The following is a 21,408-nucleotide window of genomic DNA, read 5'->3' on the forward strand; positions in this document are numbered from 1 at the left end:
GACAGAGTTAAAGGTGACTGAGATGTAACTGCCGAGTGTGGCGTGGCGGGAGACACTGAGACAGAGTAGGAAAGTCTCAAAGCGATGATGAGAGATAGGAAGATAAATTGAGGTGGGTTGAGGGAGAGAGGAAGAGACAGAGATACTCAGAAGAAGAGACTGGGAGAGACAGAGGGAAGCTACGTGAACAAGAACTCACGGCTCTTGCCAAAGGGTTCCCACCTGGGCTCAGCGCTGATGGCCTTAACCCTGCCTTTCACTCCCACCCCCTCTGACTGTGCTGCACACTTACTCTTTAGACACTTACCCGCTCATACACTCTGTACACGCTTCCACAGATCACAATTCACTCTCACCTTCCCCAGGCTCACATGCACGCTTATGCACTCATGTGCCCTTTACATACACACGTGCACACGGATACCTGCACTCTCCCAATCTCTCACACACACTTCTGCCCAGTCTCTGGCAGAGATCCCTGACATCAGAGAGTGAGGTGTCCACTCAGGGAAGGAAGGGACTTGAAGGTCACGTACCAGGGCAGGAAGAGTGGGGCAGTCCTACCCCCATGCCAGGCCAAGCTCTCTGCTCCCCATGCTGAGCTGGGACCACTTGGGTCTGACCAGCTCCCCCTCACCCCTGGCCCAAGCCAGGCCCTGGAGGTCATGGGGGCAGGGGAGGCACCCAAGAATGTGCCTGGCATGTGCTGACAGGGGATTTCTAGCTCCAGCTGTGCTGGGAGGAGCCTGTTGGGTAGAGGCCTGAAGCTGGAGACTTGGGAGTGTGCCTGGGGGAGGTAGCAGTGTGAGCATGAGATTCCACTGGGTCTGACAACAACTCTGCCGCTGACAGCATCATTGCTCTCTGGGGCTCATGGAACCTGCTGGACTCTGAACATTTTGTCCTTTCTGAGGGGCTGTGAGTAGTGAGAGGAGACCAGGGGTGGAGGTGGCAGGAGAGAAAAAAGAAAAATAGAGACTGACTAGGAGGGACATAGAGACTCAGAGAGAAAGAGAAAGAGAGCACCTTAGGCAGGGGGAGGAAGAAAGAGAGAATCCAGGAGGGAGCGTGCAGGGGACTTAGGGCAGGGAGAGAGAGAGAGACAGAAGGAGAGGGCTTGGGGCCAGAGAGACTGACTCCTGGGGAGAGAGACAAACAGAGAAAGAGAAGGAGAAAATAGAAAAAGAGAGACAAAGAGATGAGACCTAGAGAGAGGGACCCAGAGAGAGGCAGAGGCAGAAACAGGAGGCAGGAGGTGGGCCCTGAGGGAGCCACAGGCAGAGGACCTGGGATGGCCCCGAGGATCCCCATAATGGCTCCCCTTCTCCTCATGGAGCTGCTGATGACAGGTGAGTGGGTTCATGGCCCGTGACCTGAGCCAAATGGCCCAAATTCCCACCCACATTCTCCAGACAGACCCTCTGCCCTCTCCTCCTGACACCTTTGCGTCCCCAGGCCTGGCCCAGGTGCCGATCCCAGCCTCGGCCCCCCGAGGCTTCTGGGCTCTGCCTGAAAACTTGACAGTGGTGGAGGGGGCTGCGGCTGAGCTGCGGTGTGGGGTCAGCTCCCCTGGCAGCGCGGTGCAATGGGCCAAAGATGGGCTGCTGCTCGGCCCTGATCCTAGGATCCCTGGCTTCCCTCGGTACCACCTGGAAGGGGACCCCACTAGAGGTAAGGGACCAGAGCCTGAGATCTGGAGCCACCAGCAGAGACTGACTGTGGCCTTGACCTTGGGTCCTACCTGCAGGTGAATTCCACCTGCGTATTGAAGAGTGTGACCTCAGCGACGACGCAGAGTACGAGTGCCAGGTCGGCCGCTCAGAGACAGGCCCTGAGCTTGTGTCGCCCAGAGTGATCCTCTCCGTCCTGGGTATGGGTGAGACAGCCCCAGGACCCATGAGTTTAGACTTCCACCTTCATTTGCTCCAGGGCCCAGGAGCCTGAGCCCTCAGCCCCTCCTTCCTCAGACCCAGGGTGCAGAACTCATTTCAGGAGCCATGAGACTCCAAGCCCAAATCCTCATATCCTCCTCGCTGGTTCCTGCTTACCCCAGATCCTTTCTCACCAGTGCCCCCCAAGGTGCTTCAGCTGACCCCTGAGGCAGGGAGCACGGTCACGTGGGTAGCTGGGCAGGAGTACACTGTCAGCTGTGTGTCTGGGGATGCAAAGCCAGCACCTGACATCGCCTTCCTCCAGAGTGAGTGTGGGTGAACTGATGGGGATGGAGTGTGTCTCTGCCCCAGTCCCTCCTATGGGCCCCAGAAAAAATGGCATTCCTGAGATAGGGATGCAGGAGCAGACTTGGGGGAGATGCTGAGGCCAGTGTGGGACCTGGTGGATGGGAGGGGACATCCAGGGAAAATCACCAAGGAGTTCCTGAAACTGCTGGACTGGGACTCAGGGAAGAGGCTGAGGCTCTTAGATGGAGATGCGAATGTCCTTTTTGGTGCAGAAACAAGAAGCCAAGGTGATGGGGGTGGGCGATCCAACCTGGCAAGGAGGGGGTGGGAGGGGAGGGGAGAGGCTAGGACCCAGCCCTGGGGACTCCAAGATTAAGGGAGGCCTGAATGTGTGGAGGGAACGGAGCTACTGCTTTTCCTCTGGGACCAGGAGGGAGGTGGCCCCCTGAGGACTTCCAGGCCACACTCCCCAGGATCTACCTGGAGGGAATCTTGGCACCCCCCCCCCCAGCCCTCTTGTTTCCCCAAGGTGGAAAAACCATTTCTGACATCTCTGCTAATGTGAATGAGGGGTCCCGGGAGAAACTCTTCACCACAGAGGCTACAGCCAGGTATGGAATTCGGGATGCCCTCCCCTCAGCCTGACTCCCAAATTTTTCCATGAAAACCCCATATTCCAGGGATGCAAGCATGGCATCTTGGGTCAGGTATGAACACCTGGGACCCAATTCTTCACCTCGATGCTCTAAAGCTTCTTCCTGGGAACAACAGTTCCAGAGTACCAAGTAGAAATATTTTGGCCAGGGATGGGCCTGTGGGACCTCAGTTCTCACAGCTGACCCCCCAGATCTCTTCCATGGAATGCTAGAATCTAAAGGAAATCAGCAGAGAGACTTAGACCAGATGTGGGGACCTGGGATCCCCACCTCTTCATCCTGACTCCCCAAATTTCATAGGATGACTCTGACTTCAGAACCCCAACTTCCCACCCCAGGGTTACACCTCAGAGCTCAGATAATGGGCAGTTACTGGTCTGTGAGGCGTCCAGCCCAGCTTTGGAAACCCCTATCAAGGTTTCAGTCACCATGAATATTCTGTGTAAGTGGGGAACTGAGTCAGCTGTTGGCACTGGGGATGGGGAGCAGGAATTGGGGGTCCTGGGGAGCCTGGGGATTATGGAAGTCTCAGGATCTCAAGGGGGAAACATGAGGGTTCAGAGGCAGGTTGTGGGGTCTGGAAAGAATGGATGGGTTCCCCAGGCCCCCTGAGTGACTGCTGTTCCCCAGTTCCCCCAGGACCCCCCGTGATTGAGTGGCCAGGCCTGGATGAGGGGCACGTGCGGGCAGGGCAGAGCTTGGAGCTGCTGTGCACAGCCCGAGGGGGGAATCCACCAGCCACACTGCAGTGGCTGAAGGTGAGGGCAGAGGCAGGCATGGAGGTGGGGGGAAGGGCGGGGACCGGGAGCTGGCCCTGAGCTGGCCCAGGCCTGTCCTTATCTCCAGAATGGCCAGCCCGTGTCCACAGCATGGGGCACAGAGCATGCTCAGGCGGTGGCCCGCAGCTTGTTAGTCATGATCGTGCGGCCGGAAGACCATGGGGCGAGGCTCAGCTGTGAGGCCCACAACAGCGTATCTACAGGGATCCAGGAACGCGGGGTCACGCTGCAGGTCACCTGTGAGTCCTGGTGCCAGCTGCCCATCTGTTAGTCTGTGCCCCAGAGAACCATCTGTTCTTGCCCCCAAATCATGCCTGTCTGATGCCAAAGACCTCATCATCTGTCCCCAGTCTCCTGTCTGTCTGGGCTGATCTGTGAGCCATCCAGCCCAGCTTAGTGTCTCTCCTCTGTTCATCATCCCTGCAGTCCCTCCCAGTGCCGTTACAATCCTGGGATCTGCATCCCAGTCTGAGAACAAGAATGTGACCCTCTCTTGCATCACCAAGTCCAGCCGCCCACGGGTCCTGCTGCGATGGTGGCTAGGCTGGCGGCAGCTGCTCCCCACAGAGGAGACAGTCATGGATGTGAGGCGGGGGCCAGGCTCCTGGGTCTGAGGGAGGAGGGAGCTAAGGGTACAATTCCTGGATCTGGGATTGGGGGGCTGGCAGTTTGGATGTCTTGGTTCCTGGGGAGTGTGGACTGGGGCTCAGGCCTCCTGGGTCTGACAGAGGAGACAGTAGAGATGCTTCATGTGTCCTGCTGGTGTCTGGGGTGGACCCAGGTCGCTGGTACCACTGATGGGGATGCCCTAGTCTCCAAGTCTGAAGCTCGCTCTCTGCCAGGGCCTGTATGGCGGCCACATCTCCATGTCAAACCTGACGTTTCTGGCGCGACGGGAGGACAATGGTCTGACTCTCACGTGTGAGGCCTTTAGTGAGGCCTTTACCAAGGAGACCTTCAAGAAGTCTCTCACCCTGAATGTGAAATGTAAGACTCCACCCACGCCTGGGGGTGCCCTATGCTTTGGAGACCCTCATCCTCACCCTCCATCCCAGACAGAAAAGCCACTCTTCCTGGCTTTCCCCACAGATCCCGCCCAGAAGCTGTGGATCGAGGGCCCGCCAGAGGGGCAGCATCTCCGGGCTGGGACCCGGGTGAGGCTAGTGTGTTTGGCCATTGGAGGGAACCCAGACCCTTCCCTCATCTGGTACAAGGTTGGTGCCACACAAGGGTTGTGAGTGGCCAGGAATATGGGGGAACAGTGAAGCCCTTTCTGCCCTCCAGAGTCTTGGGAAATCTTGGAAAACTTGAATTTCTTTAAAAATACTGGAGATTTTGAGTTTTGGCAGGGAATTGGAAAAGACACAAATGCCATGAAAATCAAATGCAATCTTAGGAAAATAGATGAAATTCTAGGGGAAAATGTGAGAATTCTAGAGTAAAAGAAGGAATTCTGGATCAGGATTGGGGATTCTAGAGAAAAGGCAATTAATTTAATTAAAATTAAAGGAAATTCTGGTGAAATCTTGAAATTCAACTGAAATGGCAGAAATTTTAGAGAAAGACCAAGAATTCCAGAAACAAAGACAATGGTGGGCAAAGGCTAGAAATTTGGGGAGAAAGACTAGTAATTCCACAGAACATTTGAAAATCCATTAATATTAAATTGAATTCTTGGGATTTGGGGGTAAGACAATGAAACTCCATTAAAACTGAAAGAAAGTCTGACAGAATTCTGGGAAAATCTTGGGAAACTAGGAATCTAGTGGAAATTCTGGGGGAAAGACTAAGAAGTATAGGAGTGAAGTTGAATTCCATTTAATTGGATGGAATTCTGTGGAAATGCCCAAAATTGGGGTAAAGCAAAAGATTCTACTAAAAGACTAGGATAATAAGAAAATATTGGGGAAAGATTCAGAAATCTGCGGCCAGAGAATGAAATTAAGGGAAAGATCAAAGGAAATATTTGAGGGAAGTGGAGATTCTTAAGAAAAAGAACTAAGAGTAGGAAAAAAAATAATAAAGGAATTCTGGGAAAGGTTTGGGAATTCCAAGGGAGTTTCCTGGCCTAGGGTGTTCCACAGATAAAGCTGGAATGGATTTTGAGGAGTGGGGCTGAGGGTCTGCAGAGGGCACCAAAAATTGCAAGTCTCCAGAGAGCAGAGGAGGCAGGACAGTGGGACGTGGGATTGGAGGCAGGATCAGACAGCAAAATCTCAGGGCTCAAAGGGCTCAGTAGGCGGGAGAGATTCTCAGTGGGGTGTGCTCAGTTCCAGTCCCCCTCCTCTACCCTAGCCCGTGCCAGCGGAAGGGAACGCCATTTCCTCATCACACAAAGGCTTTATCTGGGCTGGCTGCAGCCAACCCAGTGGAGGGTCTCAGCGGGGAATGGCAGTTACCCGCGGTCCCCCAAGTCAGTCTCGACCCTCAGGACTCGCGCACCGTGACCGAACCTCGGTCGCCTCAGGAGCCACGGCGGGTGCAGCTGGGAAGCCTGGAGAAGTCCGGGAGCACCTTCTCCCGAGAGCTGGTGCTGGTCACGGGTCCATCGGACAACCGGGCCAAGTTCACGTGCAAAGCCGGCCAGCTCAGCGCATCCACGCAGCTTGTGGTGCAGTGTGAGGGGCCCACATCCGGGCCGGGAGGGAGGGCTTGGCCTCTGCCGGGAACTGAGCCCGAGCCGGGAAGGGGCGCGGGGAGTGGGCGGGGTGGGCGGAGGGGGAGGATCAGCGGGCAGTGGACGCCCCAGGGCCCGGACACGCGGGGCTGGGCGGGGCCTGGGTCAAGGCGGAGGCGGAGGCGGAGGCGGAGGCAGGCCAGCCTTCCTCCTCACCTCTGAGCCTCGCTTCTCCCACCGGTTCTTGAAGTCCCCCCAACTAATGTGACGATCCTGGCCAACGCGTCCGCTCTGCGCCCCGGAGATGCCTTAAACTTGACGTGCGTCAGCGTTAGCAGCAACCCTCCAGTCAGTTTGTCGTGGGACAAAGAGGGGGAGAGGTGAGACTGCGAGTGGCCCTGTCCCTCGCTGGTTCTGGTCATGCTTCTTTGCAGTCAGAATCCCACCCCCACCCTACCTGCTGTCCTGCCCAGTACCCAATACCTAGTACCCAGACTCTGGCTCTGATCCCACTCACTGCCCTGTCTGGTTCTCAGGCTGGAAAGCGTGGCTGCCCGGCCCCAGAGTGCTCCATTCAAAGGCTCTGCCGCCGCCAGGACCGTCCTTCTGAGAATGTCACCCCGCGACCACGGCCACCGTGTCACCTGTCGCGCTCACAGTACCAAGCTACAGGAAACCGTGAGCGCCTTCTACCGCCTCAACGTGCTGTGTATGTACCTGGCATTCTTCTTGATTCCATCCTGACCCTATACTTACATGGGTTTTCACCTTGACACTGTCCTTGACTTTCATCCTAAACCTTGAAACTTTCCTGACCTTTATCCTGACACCAGACCCTGAACAACTCCTATTCTGCCCACTCCCCATCTTGCCTTTGTCCTCTATCCTAACCCCGACCATGACCCCCATCCTGAACTCTCTTTCCATCCTTAAATCTGACTCTGGCCTCTACTTTTTTTCTAAACTGGATCCTAATCTCGATCCTGAACCTAATCCTGCATCTCAGCTCTGAAATTTTTACCTTGTCTACAACCTTAAACTCTAGTCGTGACCCGGAACTTAACCTTTATACTTGCATCTGATCTCAAATCCACTCCAGATCCCAACCTTAACAATTTTGAATCCTGGCTGCGCCTCCTCTGCAGACCCTCCAGAGTTCCTGGGGGAGCAGGTGCTTGTGGTGACAGCGGTGGAGAAGGGGGAGGCACTGCTGCCTGTGTCCGTGTCTGCCAACCCTGCCCCAGAAGCCTTCAACTGGACCTTTCGCGGCTACCGCCTCAGCCCAGGTGCAAGGAGGGGGGATGGAGAGGTCTCTAGAATGTTGGGACGGGAGGGTCTGGCAGACCCCTCACCTTGACTTTCCCCAGCTGGTGGCCCCCGGCATCGGATCCTATCTGGTGGAGCTCTGCAGCTATGGAACGTGACCCGCGCTGACGATGGCCTCTATCAGCTGCATTGCCAGAACTCGGAGGGCACCGCTGAAGCTCTCGTGAGGCTGGATGTACACTGTGAGACCCCTCCTAACCCTAGGAAACCGGGGAGCTCTGGGAGCCCCTCCCATCACGGAAACCACACCCACCCAGGGAATCTTGACCACTGAGGAGTCTCCTTTTTTGTGGAAGCTTCATCCACCCAGGGATATTCACCAGTGCTGGAAGCCCCCTACTCTCAGAGACCCCCACTGTGATGGAGCCACACCCACTTTGGGAAACCTGCTCCTATGTAGAAACTCTGCCCACCTATTTCCATCAGGAAGCCAAACCCACTATGGAAGCCTCACCTCCACACAATCCTAGAAGTCTACCAAAACCACTCTTCTCACCACAATGGCACAGTAGCTGGTGGGGACAGTCTCATTAACCCTGAGAACTTTACTCCAAAGGCAGACTTTATCACACTTGTAACTTTCCTGGGCACCTCTAACACACCTCTCCCATCTGGGACCCTCTTCCACCATGGCCTGTCTGGGCCCAAATGCCTTCCTCAAGCTCCTGCCTTCCTTAGATGCTCCCACTATTCGAGCTCTCCAAGACCCCACTGAGGTGAATATTGGGGGTTCTGTGGACATAGTCTGCACGGTTGATGCCAATCCCATCCTTCCGGAGATGTTCAACTGGGAGAGGCTGGTAAGAATCCAACCTTTGCCAAATGGAAGTGGGAGCTGGGGGATGTGCTTTCTTGACTGTGAGTTCCTTGGGAAGAGGGGATCACATCTATATGACCCTGTTTAGTTATGTATTTTGGGGGCATGCTCCAAGAACTAACTATTGAATGGCAGATGGGTGGGTGGATGAGTGAACAGATAACCAGGTGAGTGGGTGGGCAGGTGGATGGATATATGGATAGACATTAGTTAGATGGGTGGATGAACAGGATGAGTGAGTGAATAGAACAGATGGACAAATGCACAAGTGAATGAATGGATAAATGGATCAATAGATGGGTTGCTGGGTGACTAAATGAGAGAAATGAGTAGATAAATGAATTCAGTTAGAGAGTAGATAGATGGATAGATACACCATCAGTGGAAAAATGTTTGTGGAATGATAATGAATGAATGGGTGGATGGAGGGATGCATAGGTCAATGGAGGACAGAGAGATGAATAAATAGGTACTAGATGAATTGGTGAACAGATACATTGGTGTGTGCATATGTGAGTGAATAGACTGGGTAGATAGGTAGAGAGGTGGACAGGTGGATGGACAGATAGAAGGAAGACAAATGATTGAATGAATAAATGGATGAATGGGTGGAAGAAGAGGTTGATGGATGGATAGATAAATGGATGAATTGATGAGTGGTGGGTGGTCAAATGGATGGATGAGTGGATAGGTGGTTCCAAGAATGGATGGTTGGAGAAAAGGATGGGTGAGTGGTTGGCTGGATTGGTGGATGAATGGACGGATCTAAGCATGAAAGGTTGGATAAGTGGTTGGATGGATGAATGGGTGGATGACAAGGGGAATTTTTTTCCTTGCTAGGGAGGATGATTATGGCTGGGAGAATGAGGCTACAGATAGGACCCAGTTTGCAGGATAATGGAGCTGGAGACAGACTGGGGGCCCATTTGCTGTGTTTTGGGCCTCCAGGGAGAAGAGGTGGAGGATCAGAGCCTGGATGACATGGAAAAGATGTCAAAGGGATCCACTGGGCGTCTTCGAATTCACCATGCCAAGCTGACCCAGGCTGGTGCTTACCAGTGCATCGTGGACAATGGGGTGGCACCTCCAGCTCGAGGGCTGGTCCGTCTTGTGGTCAGATGTGAGTAACATCCAAAGCCCTGACTTCAAGACCTGCCATTAAATCTACATATCATGTCCTTCCATATACCTGATGTTGACCTACAACCCCTCTAGTTGCCCCCCACGTGGAGCATCCAGCTCCCCTAACAAAGGTGGCTGCAGCTGGAGACAGCACTAGTTCTGCCACCCTCCACTGTCGAGCCCGAGGTGTCCCCAATATCGTCTTCACTTGGAGCAAAAACGGGGTCCCTCTGGATCTCCAAGATCCAAGGTGAGTCCAGGCCCAGCCAGGTAGCACTCCAGCCCTAACATTGATCCCCCAGCCCCCATCACCCTGCCTAAGTCCCTGCCACACCTTCACTCCAGGTACACGGAGCACACATACCACCAGGGTGGTATCCACAGCAGCCTTCTGACCATTGCCAATGTGTCTGCAGCCCAGGATTATGCCCTCTTCACGTGCACAGCCACCAACCCCCTCGGCTCAGACCATACCAACATTCAACTCGTCAGCATCAGTATGGTGGGAGGGGGCTGGGAGGGTGTTGGGAGGGTGCTCCCCTGAGTCTCCCCAAGTCTCTGGTTGGCCCCAGAATGGCAACCTGTGAGGTGTTTATGAATGAAGATGGAGATTTGCCTGCCCTCAAAATTCCAAATGGAGACTGGATTTTTAGGAAAACCCACAACAAAGGAAAAAAAGGAGAACTACTTTTAAATTGGCCCAAGTAACTGAAAAGTAGTTTTTCGGGAGTCGCTGGATCTAGGTTCAGATGTCATCAAGAGCTCTCCATTTCTCAGGTCTGTCTTTCTCTGTGTTGGTTTTATTCTAAGACTTCTCATAGTGCTGCTGTTAGACTTTCCAGGGGAAACAAAAATTTTTCTCTTAGAACTTTTTCTCTTAACAGTGGTATGAAAATACTAGAATTAAGATTTATGGGCTCCACGTGGCTCCCAGCCCATCCCTGAACCAATCAGGTGGTGAGGGGAAGGCAATGCTCTGGTTGGCCAGATCTGGTCACATGTCCATCCTGTAAGGGGTGGGGTCACTTCATCAGAATCACCTGGCCTGAGAATGTGGGTGAGTGGTTTTACAAAGGATATTCAGGGCTCTGTAACCAGAAGAAATGAGAGGGGATGGACGTGAGGTAGGCACAAAAATCCACTGCAAGAAATATATATTATACAGTCAATTCTCATTATTTATCAGTCTGCATTTGCAAATTTGCTTACTTGCTAAAAATTTATTTGTAACCCCCAAATCAATAGTCATGCTCTTTTCTTGGTCTTTCAGGGGACTGAACAGAGTGGGTGAAAAATTTAAGTCACCCAATGAGTACATTCTCAGTTGAGGTGGGGCAGGACCACACTCTGCCTTCTGCTCCAGCTCTCAGATTGAAAATAAATGTCCTTTTTGTGGTCTATTTAGTGCCACATTTTTTGCACTTTTGTGCTTTTTGTTAGTGATTTTGCTGTATAAAATGGCCCCCAAGCACAGTGGTAAGGTGCTGTCTAGTGTTCCTAAGCTCAAGAAGGCTGTGATGTGGGGTCTGGAGAAAATACTTGTGTTGGATAAGCTTCATTCAGGCGTGCGTTATAGCACTGTTGGCCTTGAGTTGAATGCTAATGAATCAACAAGATGTACTAAATAAGGTATCTTTAAACAGAAACATGCATGAAACCAGATCCCATATTAACTGGTTGATGTAAATGTTGTGACTAGAGGCTTGCAGAAATCTAAGCCTGCGCTTCCCCTAGAAGGAATGGTTTGGTATTTGCTAACTGTGTTCACAGCAACTTTACAGAGAGTAACCACCACGAATAATGAGAATCAACTGTATGTTTAAAGATGTGCTTAGGAAAAAATCTGGAAAGAATCTTTCCAGAATCCTTCTGTATTCTCTGACTCTATCCCCCATCCTTTATCTCAAAGGCCGCCCTGATCCACCATCAGGATTGAAGGTCATGAGCATGACCCCAAACTCAGTGGGGCTGGAGTGGAAGCCTGGCTTTGATGGGGGCTTGCCACAGAGTTTCCGAATCAGGTGGGTCCTTGTCATGGCAGGAAGGGGTGGCAGCAAATAGGGCTGGGGCACCTCCCTGAATGACTTCCCTCCCTTTTGTGCAGGTATGAGGCCCTGGGGACTCCAGGGTTCCTCTACATGGACGTCCTGCCACCCCAGGCCACCACCTTCACATTGACTGGGCTGCAGCCTTCTACACGATACAGGGTCTGGCTGCTGGCCAGCAATGCCCTGGGGGACAGTGGACTAGCTGACAAGGGTTCCCAGATCTCTATCACCACCCCAGGTGGGAAGGGACATTCTTGGGCAGGTTGCAGAATTCCTCAGAGGACTTATAGGGTGGTATAGTGAAGGAGATACTATTATTTCCTTTTTGTAGATGGAGAAATTGAGGCCCAGAGAGGTTAAGCAATTTGTCAAAGCTCACACAGGTAGAAGGAGCAACAGATGAGATTTAAACTCAGGCAGATGAACTCCAGAGACTAGTTTTTAGCCACTAAACTATACTGTCTGAATGTGATTAATGACACAGGGAAATTAGGAGAGTTTGAATTGAATGAAAATGAAAACTGTAGGGGTGCATCTAAAGTGGTGCTTAGCAAGAAATTTATAGTATTAAGTGCTCATATTAGATTTTTTTTAAAGTCCTCAAATTGACTGTCTAAGTTTCCATCTTAAAAACTAGCAAAAGAAGACCAAATTAAACTCATAGTCGACAGAAGGAAGGAGATAATGAGCAGAAATTGATGAACTAGAAAAAAGAAAAATAAAGAAAAATTAGTGAAACTAAAAGTTGTTTCTTTGGAAAGATCAATAACATTTATAAAGCCAATCAAGGCAAAAAAGAGAGAAGACACAACTTAACCAATATCAGAACTGAAAAGGGGAACATTATTACTAATCCTACAGACATTAAGGGGAAATTAGAAAATATTATGAACAACTTCATGTTGATAAAGTCAGCAACTTTGATGAAACAGCCAAATTCCTTGACTATGACTGAGACCATTTTGACTCAGCTCTGCAGCTTCCTAGTTGTGAGACCTTAGGCAAGTTACTTAAGCCTCAGTATAATCCTGAGACTCAGTCTCTAAAAGCTAAGCTGTAACTCCAATCTCTGTATCTCGGTTTCTGAAAGTAAGGTCTATCTTAGACAGTTGTGAGGATTAAACAAATTAATATATCCAAAGTGCTTAGAACAGGACCCTGTAAGAAATATGTGCTGTGTAAATGCTAACTTAAACAAATGCCTCCTGCTCACCTTCCATTTACTTTGCCCGATGAAATCTCCCTCTTTCTGTCCTTCCCTTCCTGACAGAGCAGCGTTTATCCTCATGGGAATAAGGACAATTTTCCATCCCTACAATATTCCCTCCTTTTTCTTCCCACCCCCATTCCAATTTTCCCTTTAAGCACTAAAGCATAAACTAGTACTACACTCACCTCCCTTTTTCTAGAACTTATACCTCTATTAATGCATCCTGAGAATCCAGCATCTTTTTTGATTAATCCCGCAACTTGACAGTTCAGGTTAAAAGGAGTTTCCACACCATAGAAAACTTATCATCATCATCATCATCATCATCATCATCATCATCATCATCATCATTATTATTATTATTATTATTATTATTATTATTATTATTATTATTATTAGCATTATTAGCATTATTAGCATTAGCATTAGAATGGCTATGAATAGTATTGCCATCATCATCAGCAATTTCCAATTCTCTCTGAAATGTATTTAAGTCATAAATTAGTTCCCATGGGTCTCAAAATGGATTGAAAATCTTCACGGGAGACTGAGAAATATTTAAGGCTTATCCCAGATTGTTGGTGTTAATTTGCAATCTCTATATCCACCTCCCAGGTCTAGATCAACCTTCTGGAGAACCCAACTACCAGCTGCCCACAGAGCAGCCTGCAGGCAAGTCCTCAATCCCTGAACACCCCTGTCTCCCCTGAAAAAATTTTTGGTCTCTAATTCGATTTCCTCTGTCGTGTGGCCATAGCCCCTTAAGACTTAACTCTGCCCTGTAGGCCCTCACCAATATCCTTAGCTCTTCCTTTTGCCTAGATGTGATAAATTTTCTCTCTTCCTAGTTCAGTTTAATTCTTAAAGAATTAGTAGACTCCATGCCCTGTGCAGAGCCTGCATCAGCTGGTTTTTGCTGCATAACAAACCACCCCAAATATGGCCACTTAGAGCAACAAACATTATTTCTTGTGATTCTATGAGTGACTGAACAGTTCTGGTCTGGGCTACAGTCAGCAAGCAGCTCTGCTGGGACTGGTTGGTTTGGATGGCCCCCTCCTCTTAAGTCTAACAATCTGACTCTTGGTTAGGACAATGGGCCACATGTCTCTGCTTCTTCGCTTGTTCACGTGGAGATGGTCACTGGAGTCCCAAGAGCAGCAAGAGGGGCCAAGTTCTAATTTATAGGCACTTTTCAAGCTTCTGATGCTGTCATATTTACTGTTGTCTTATTGGTTGAAGCAAATGACATGGCTCAACTCAGAGTCAGCGTGGAAGGGGAATACTTGAGAGTGTGGAAACAGGGAGAGAATTATGACCATTTTGCAAATAATCCCCTATAGAGCCTGAGAAGGTTGCAAGGTTGCAAATTCAGTTGTTGTTCGCAATAAAAAGAATTGCTTGCCTCATGAAATTGAAAACTCCAAGTGTGGCTGCATTCAGGTGCTCAAAAATTTCACCAAGGATCTGTTTCTCACTCTGTCTCGACTTTGCCTTTATCTCTGATGATTTCCTTCTCAGGTTCTTTCATTAAGAAGGAAAAGAAGTCCTTCCACACCTTCAGCTTTCATTCTACTTCTTAGCAGCTAGCAGAAGAGTATCCTAAATGTTTTGGCAAAAATCCACTGTGAAGATGCGGGTGGGGGTATAGCTCAGTGATAGAGCGTGTGCTTGGCCTGCATGAGGTCCTGGGTTCAATATCCAGTGCCTCTGTTAAGGGAAAAATAAAATATGACCCACTAATGAATAAAAGTGAAATGTTGGTGGGAAGGATACTATAAAAAAAAATCCACTGTGGGTCAGATGCTAGTCTCTGAACTGATCACTGTGGGAAGAGAGATGGGTGCTCTTATCAGCCAGGCTGGGCCATCTGTCTTCCACGGAGTCCTGCAGAGCCATCCAGACTGAGAGCAGGGGAGTGGTTGTTTCCTTAAAGGAAACAGAAGGAAGCAGAAGATGGGGAAGTGGATTCTAAGCAGATATCTGCTTAGAGGGACTTAGTCTTGTCCTCAGGGATATAGCAGAAGATTCTGATATTGTCTGGGAAGGAAGTTTGTGCAAAGATGAAGTCACTTGAGATGGAGTTTGAAGGGAGAATAGAAGTTTGCTTGAGAAGAAAGGACATTTAAAGACAGACACTTGACTATTCAAAGGCTTAGTGGTGAGGGTTTGCCTCAGTGATTCTAGAAACTGCCAGTTGTTAGTTTGTGTGGCTGGAGGGTCCAATATCAGTGACTGTAATTGGACAAGCAACTATAGACAAGCAAGGCTGGAGATCTGGGAAGAGGCCAGATCACAGAAGGTCTTGAATGCCCAGCTAAGGAGCTGAAGTTCCTGCTTGAGTCCATACATGGGCCTTGGCTTGGGCAAAGGTAGGGCCCACTGTTAATGGCTTGGTTTGAGAAAGGAGCCATTTGCTCTGGGGTGGCAAGGATGAGTGGACATGGAAACTCCTCACTTGCTTCCCTGACCTAAGAGGAGGGCTTTGCTTGGTCAGGGACAGGCTTTTATAGAGAACCCTAATTGAGGTCTACCAATTGTTTTGGGCTCACTAAGGGGTAACTTCTGCCCCACAGGACCCTCAGAGCTGCCCCTGCTGCCTGTGCTGTTTGCTGTTGGGGGTCTTCTGCTGCTTTCTAATGCCTCCTGTGTTGGGGGATTCCTATGGCACCGGAGACTGAAGCGTCCTGCTGAGGGTGAGGAGAGCTCCTTCCCCTGCTGGAACGGAGGCCTAAGGGTGATGGGAGCCCTGGGGTTGCTGCATATCGAAGGTCTCCCAGGGCCAGGTGGGCCTGAGGGCGGTGTCTCTGACTCCTATTTTTCCTACTTCCCACAGGCATCTCAGAGAAGACAGAAGCAGGGTAAGTGGGGATATTTGTCTGTAAGGAGGCTCTGGGGAGGAGTTTTGAGACTGACAGCTGTCAGAAGGTCAACACCCAATTGCCCTCCATGCCTCCATCCTTGAAGGTCAGAGGAAGACCGAGTTAGGAATGAATATGAGGAGAGCCAGTGGACTGGAGACCGGAACACTCGAAGCTCCACAGTGAGTGGGGGTGGTCCTGACACCCCACTGATAGGGAACTGACAGTGACTAAAATTCCACCATTACCTTCATGCTAATCATTGCCCTTTCCAGGAATGATGGACACAGAAGGTGGAAAAGATTTTATCTGTTTTTTTTGGGGGGGGGTGGTTGTTGACAGGTTAGCACAACAGATGTAGAGCCATATTACCACTCCATGAAGGACTTCAGACCCCAGCTGCCCCCCATGCTGGAGGAGGTGTCTTATCCTCGAGGTGAGTCATGAGCACCTTTGAACTCCCCCCTCTCATAAATACCCTGACATCCAGACCTGGTGCCCTGATCATCCCTGCCTTTCACTCCAACTCCAGGTCTCACAGGTCTTGAATGGGAGGATATGGCCTTTCCTGGGCATTTGTATGATGAGGTGGAAAGACGGTATGCCCCATCTGAGGCCTGGGGACCCCTCTACAATGAAGTACAGATGGTAAGGAGATTTGTATCAGCAGAAGTCTTTCCTGGCTAGTGACAGAAGCCCACTTCCTACTGCTTGTATTGGTTAGGGTAAGCTGTCTGCTGTAACAAAGAGGCCTACAATTACCCAGTGGCCTAAACAAGACAATCTATTTCTTTCTCACATAGCCATCAGAAGTGAGTGGCCCTGCTGCATGGGGTTATTTCTAGAACCCAAATTCTTTCCATCAACTCTAGTGAGTTGACCAAGTCCGTATGGATGGGCCAGTTCACTGAGGGTTTCAACGGATGGGAAAGGGAAAAAGAGAGCATGGTAGAGGCACGACCTCAATTTATGGTCCAAGCCCAGAAATGGTACATTCTACTCTCATTCCACTAGTGAGACCTGGCCACACCTAACTGCAAAGGAAGCCGAGAGATGTAGTCTACTTGGCATCTATATGCCTTACTACAATTCTATTACTGTGGAAGAAGGAAGGTTGCATTTCATTGGATAATTAGTCATCCTCACTATATTGGTTAAGCAAAGAGATATAGAGAAATAATTTTTTGGTGCATTCACTTGAAAAGTCAAGGGATAGAATTGTCTTCAGGCCCACCCACCTGGACCTAAAATTTCCTCCCTAAAGATATCCCTAGCAAATCTAGGTTTGTATCCTATTAGATTAAAAACCTTCAAAGAAAAAGAATGTCTCTTTTTTTCCATAGCTCCAAAGCCCCAGTGCTGATACTTACTGGTTTAGCTTGGCTCACATTGCTGAGTCAGGGAATAGAATATGCCAATTTGATAGTTCTGGATCAGCCCCACCCACGGCATCAGGAAGTGGGTCAGCCCCACTCAATCCACTGGACTGAGAGTGGGAGAGGGATGGAGAGCCCAGAGGGAAGTGAAGATGGTGGCTGGGCAGGCAAAAACAATAGGCAAGCACCTTGACCATCCACTAATCCCCACCTACTGCCCCACAGTAAGGGTCGTGGGGCAGAACCCCTGACTTTCTCTGTGGCCTTGGCTAATGGTCTGGCAACTGTGGGCCAAAGAGTTCCCTCTGTAACATTGCTCCAGAGGGAGCACTGTTCTCTCCACCAGGGTGGGGGAAAAAAATCCACGTGTTTAATGCTGTCCATGGTGCTGAAGCACATGTGCCCCTTAAGCACAGATGCAGCCTGCACACTTTTTCTGTAAAGGGCCAGTTAGTAAATATTTTGAGCTTTGCCAGACATACTGTCTATCTCAAAACTACTCAACTCTGCCATGGTAATGTAAAAACAACCGTAGACAATACATACACAAATGAGTGTGGCTAAGTTCCAATGAAACTTTACTTTGGGACACTGAAGTTGGGACTTCATATAATTTTTACATGTCACAGTTTTTAGCCTTCTTTTGATACTTTCCCAGCAATTAAAAAATGTAAAGCTATTCTTAGGTCTCAGGCAGTACAAAAAAACATGTGGCAGGCCATATTTTCCCCACGGGCAAATCTGCTCTAAAGTTTGCTGAGCTAAAACAATCATTTTCTCCCAAACTCAAGGCAAAACACATCCCCAATAAGGACCACCCTACATGGTCTTTTTTCTTCTATTTTAGTGAGGAAATGCTTTGGAAATTCGTAAGACTAATAGAATCATGATTCACATTCAACAATTCATTCCCATAGCTGATACTGTGAGCTTTTAAAACTTTCGTATTTCTGACATTTAAATCACTTCTCTGACTGGAAATCATAGGATATCTTGGATATGCTTAAAAAATCCAGTTAGTGGGGGTGGAGGATGAGAAGATAGAAATATAGATAAATCAAGATTGACCAAATGTTGATATTGTTGAAGCTAGGTGATGTGCTCATGGGGAGGTCATTATTATCAATCTCCTTGTTGTATATGTTGGAATTTCCCCCCATAATTAGACGCTAAAATATTTTTTTCTCAGAAATTTGAGTATTGAGAGTGTATCCCTCAGAGCTGCAATGATGAGCCACAAGGCATCTGTCTATGGTTCTAACTCCATCTTTGCTTGTCAGGGCTCCTGCGACGTCCGCTGGCCTGAAGACAAGTATGAGGATCCAAGAGGAATCTACGATCAGGTGGCAGGAGACTTGGACCCTATGGAACCAGATGCTCTACCCTTTGAGCTAAGGGGACACCTGGTTTGAGAGCCTTCTCAACACCCTTTCCCTACATCTGCAAGACATAATTTTCCAGTGTTTCTTTTTATTCCAGTCTTGGCTGAGCTTCTTAAGTGGACTCCACAAGCCACAAAGGGACTGGACTCGTTCAGTGGAGGACACGGAGGGGTGTGTGTAAGTGACAGAAGGTGATTCAAGCTGGTGTCAAAGTATAAACAAGGCTCCTCCTGGGATTGGCTTTAGAAACCAAAAAGTCCAAAGGGACACAGTGAATTGTAAAAGACATTTCAATAATGAAAAGCTATTCTGAGGGTCTTTATGCTCTTTTAAAGTAAAAATTTCAGAAGTGGGGAAAGACATATTAAAAACTCGGTTCATTTTGAGTTCAACAACATCTGAAATAGCTAATAATAAGTGGAATTTATGAACCATTGTTATATCCTACCTGTATTATTATTTTCCACAGTTATCCAAACATAATGTGTAAGCTATGACACATATGTAAACATAGACTATAGAAAATAAAATAAATAGATTTTACTGAAACAAGCTAGAAAAGAATACACAGTGTATAATTTTATTTATAGAAATTCTAGAATAAGCAAAGCTAATCTATGGTGACAGAGCAGATCAGTGGTTGCCTGGGGCCATGAGAAGGAATTGTTGCAAAAAAAAGCATGAGAGAACTTTTTGAGGGTGATAGAAATGTTTTATATCATGATTGTAGTGGTGATTACATAGGTGTATAGATGTGTTAGAACTCATTGAACAGTACACTTAAAATGAGTGCATTTTAGGATACATAAGTTATGCTTTAGTAAAGGTAAGTTTAAAAACAGTGTCCAGGGGGGTGGGTATAACTTAGTGATAAAGCATATGCTTAGTACTCACGAGGTCCCGGGTTCAATTCCCAGTACCTCCATTATAAAAAAGAAAATACAAAGTGAAAACAGGGTCTGTAATAAAGCAGCCCAGCAAGAGAATTGTTATTCTTTGCATTCAAAACAGGAAAAGATAACTGGGAAATTTGTCTATTTCCATGGAGAACAGAGTATAGTTAAGTGTAATCTTTCTTTAGGCTTCCATTTGTACTTTATTAACCATATTATCAAAACTGTTTAGTTCAAATGCTTGTCCATATATTATTTTTTATCAACATAGGCTAAGGTAAGTTTTTATACCACAGCACTTGAATACACAAATACATTACAGTCCAAATGATTTCCCTTTAGTTAAACATTTATTCAGTTCCTAAGAGTAGAATTTTTCTAACTGTGTATTTTTCCTTTTCTAAGAAGAAAACTACCACATTCTGTTTCCACATTGGCTAAGCAGGAAAGATGAATTTATTGGCTCTTCTAGCTGACAATCCCAAGGGAGTGTTGGCTTCAAGCACCACTGGATCCAGTATGGAAACAAAGCTATAAGGGATCTATTTCTCTGTATCTCTTGACTTTGCTTTTCTCTGTGTTGACTTCATTCTTGGGTAGACCCTTCATATGGGAGATAATGAGGGCCACTTACAGTTCCAGGCTGGCATTCCACAAGTTCAGTAGTCAGAGTATTTCTTTTGCCAACACTTTTGGAAAGTCCTAGGACTGTCTTTCATCAGCCCAGTTTGATGTTCATTCCTGAACTAATCATTATGGCCAGGGAACAAAATATGTGGATAATCCAGGTCCTGGGTTGCTCAGCACCACATAAACCACCTGGGTAACTCCAAAAGAACCCCCAGGCTGCAGCTGGGTCTCTTCAGGCATTTCTGACTTCCTCTTTGCCACTGCCTGAATAAGTGTAACAGGTATCTATTGCTTCTGTCTGCTTAGAATTGAGTCTCTATTAATTTATGTAGATATCATTGAATAAGACAAGTTCCTAATTATGCTGAGCCCCTGGATCCAGCTATACCTGAAGTCAGAGCTACTCCTGGACTATAAATGCCCCTTCCCTCTTAGGTCAATATGAACAGTGTCTTCAGTTAGTTGCAACCCTTTCCTTTAAGCCAGTGTGAATGGGGTCTTTAGTAAACTGATACAGAAATGAACAATTTGCAAGGGGCAGAAACTCACTCAAACGAGTAGAGCATTTATTAGTTACTAAGAGAAAAACGGTAAATTTCACAGTGGAGGAAACCTGACAAATGTCACCTTACCAAATTATCAAAGTTAACATTATCAGATAGGGAAAAACTGGACGTCACGGGCCTCTTGCTCATGGGAATGTAAATTAAGACATTTGCCAAACTGTTTGGCTATATCTACTAATGCTAAACATACAAATACCATACAACCCGATAATTATACTTCTAGGTTGACGTCCAATAAAAATGCTTATAAATGTGAATAAAAAAAACATGAACTGGAAAGTTCGTTGCTACCAGAAACTGGAGACAAACCAAGTGTCCATCAAAGGAGAATGAATAACTATACTGTATATTCATCTAGTGGATGCTATGAGAGTGAGGACAAATGAACTACTGATCAACAACATGGGTGAATCTCTCAAACACAATATTGAATCAAGCAAGTCAGACCCCAAAGGGAACATATTGTATGATTTCATCTGCTTAAAGTTAAAAATGGTCTGAACTAATTTGTGATATTAAAAGTCAAGAGTGATTATCTTTGGGGAGAGGGAGACAGTGATTGGAAAGGGGCACAAGGAGAACTTCTAGGGGGTTGATAGTGTTGTTCTTTGACCTGGATGCTGGTTACACAGGTGGTGTCACTTTCTGAAAATTTATCACACTGAATACTTGTGATATGTGTTATACATTATTAAAATTTCATATTACATCTCATATATGGCACTATGGTTGGAATTATGATTTTCTGATATGACAAACAACTCATGGTACCATTCTGAACACATAAATTATAATTGTCACTCTATTTACATCATAGTTTATTTTCAGAAAAAAAGTATTTTAAACCATACCAAAACTTTTCATGCACGTGTATTCGTGTTATATCAACAATTTCAGATAATTATAAACTTTTCTTTTTACCCTTCTGAACGCCTTTAAGGGTGA

General features: G+C 47.8%; 1 protein-coding gene across 2 annotated transcripts; it reads left to right on the forward strand.

Moving 5' to 3' along the window:
* The first annotated feature begins 776 nt into the window (after positions 1-776).
* On the forward strand, positions 777-21,177 carry NPHS1 (NPHS1 adhesion molecule, nephrin). Of its 2 annotated transcripts, XM_010950160.3 has the most exons (29): positions 777-1,349; positions 1,456-1,671; positions 1,748-1,870; positions 2,069-2,197; positions 2,710-2,791; positions 3,175-3,278; positions 3,467-3,594; positions 3,683-3,854; positions 4,042-4,199; positions 4,458-4,602; positions 4,705-4,829; positions 6,047-6,233; positions 6,483-6,612; positions 6,769-6,941; positions 7,378-7,518; positions 7,600-7,740; positions 8,237-8,358; positions 9,324-9,495; positions 9,591-9,747; positions 9,843-9,994; positions 11,407-11,518; positions 11,602-11,783; positions 13,371-13,427; positions 15,332-15,451; positions 15,592-15,616; positions 15,723-15,798; positions 15,959-16,052; positions 16,149-16,264; positions 18,273-21,177. In XM_010950160.3, the coding sequence occupies exons 1-29, from the start codon at positions 1,199-1,201 to the stop codon at positions 18,402-18,404; spliced, it is 3,822 nt and encodes a 1,273-aa protein (XP_010948462.3). In that variant the 5' UTR covers positions 777-1,198; the 3' UTR covers positions 18,405-21,177. The 2 variants fall into 2 exon arrangements, with proteins under 2 accessions (XP_010948462.3, XP_074225863.1); XM_074369762.1 differs by lacking the exon at positions 1,456-1,671.
* Positions 21,178-21,408: the final 231 nt, after the last annotated feature.

This window comes from Camelus bactrianus, chromosome 9, assembly GCF_048773025.1.
Source record: "Camelus bactrianus isolate YW-2024 breed Bactrian camel chromosome 9, ASM4877302v1, whole genome shotgun sequence".
In the NCBI taxonomy this organism is placed as follows: Eukaryota; Metazoa; Chordata; class Mammalia; order Artiodactyla; family Camelidae; genus Camelus; species Camelus bactrianus.

Coding starts and splice junctions, on each gene's coding strand:
- NPHS1 (XM_010950160.3), top strand. CDS start 1,199: ATGAGACCTAGAGAGAGGGACCCAGAGAGAGGCAGAGGCAGAAACAGG. Junction 1,672..1,747: donor GGAAGGGGACCCCACTAGAG/GTAAGGGACCAG, acceptor TCCTACCTGCAG/GTGAATTCCACCTGCGTATT. Junction 16,053..16,148: donor GGAGGTGTCTTATCCTCGAG/GTGAGTCATGAG, acceptor CTCCAACTCCAG/GTCTCACAGGTCTTGAATGG.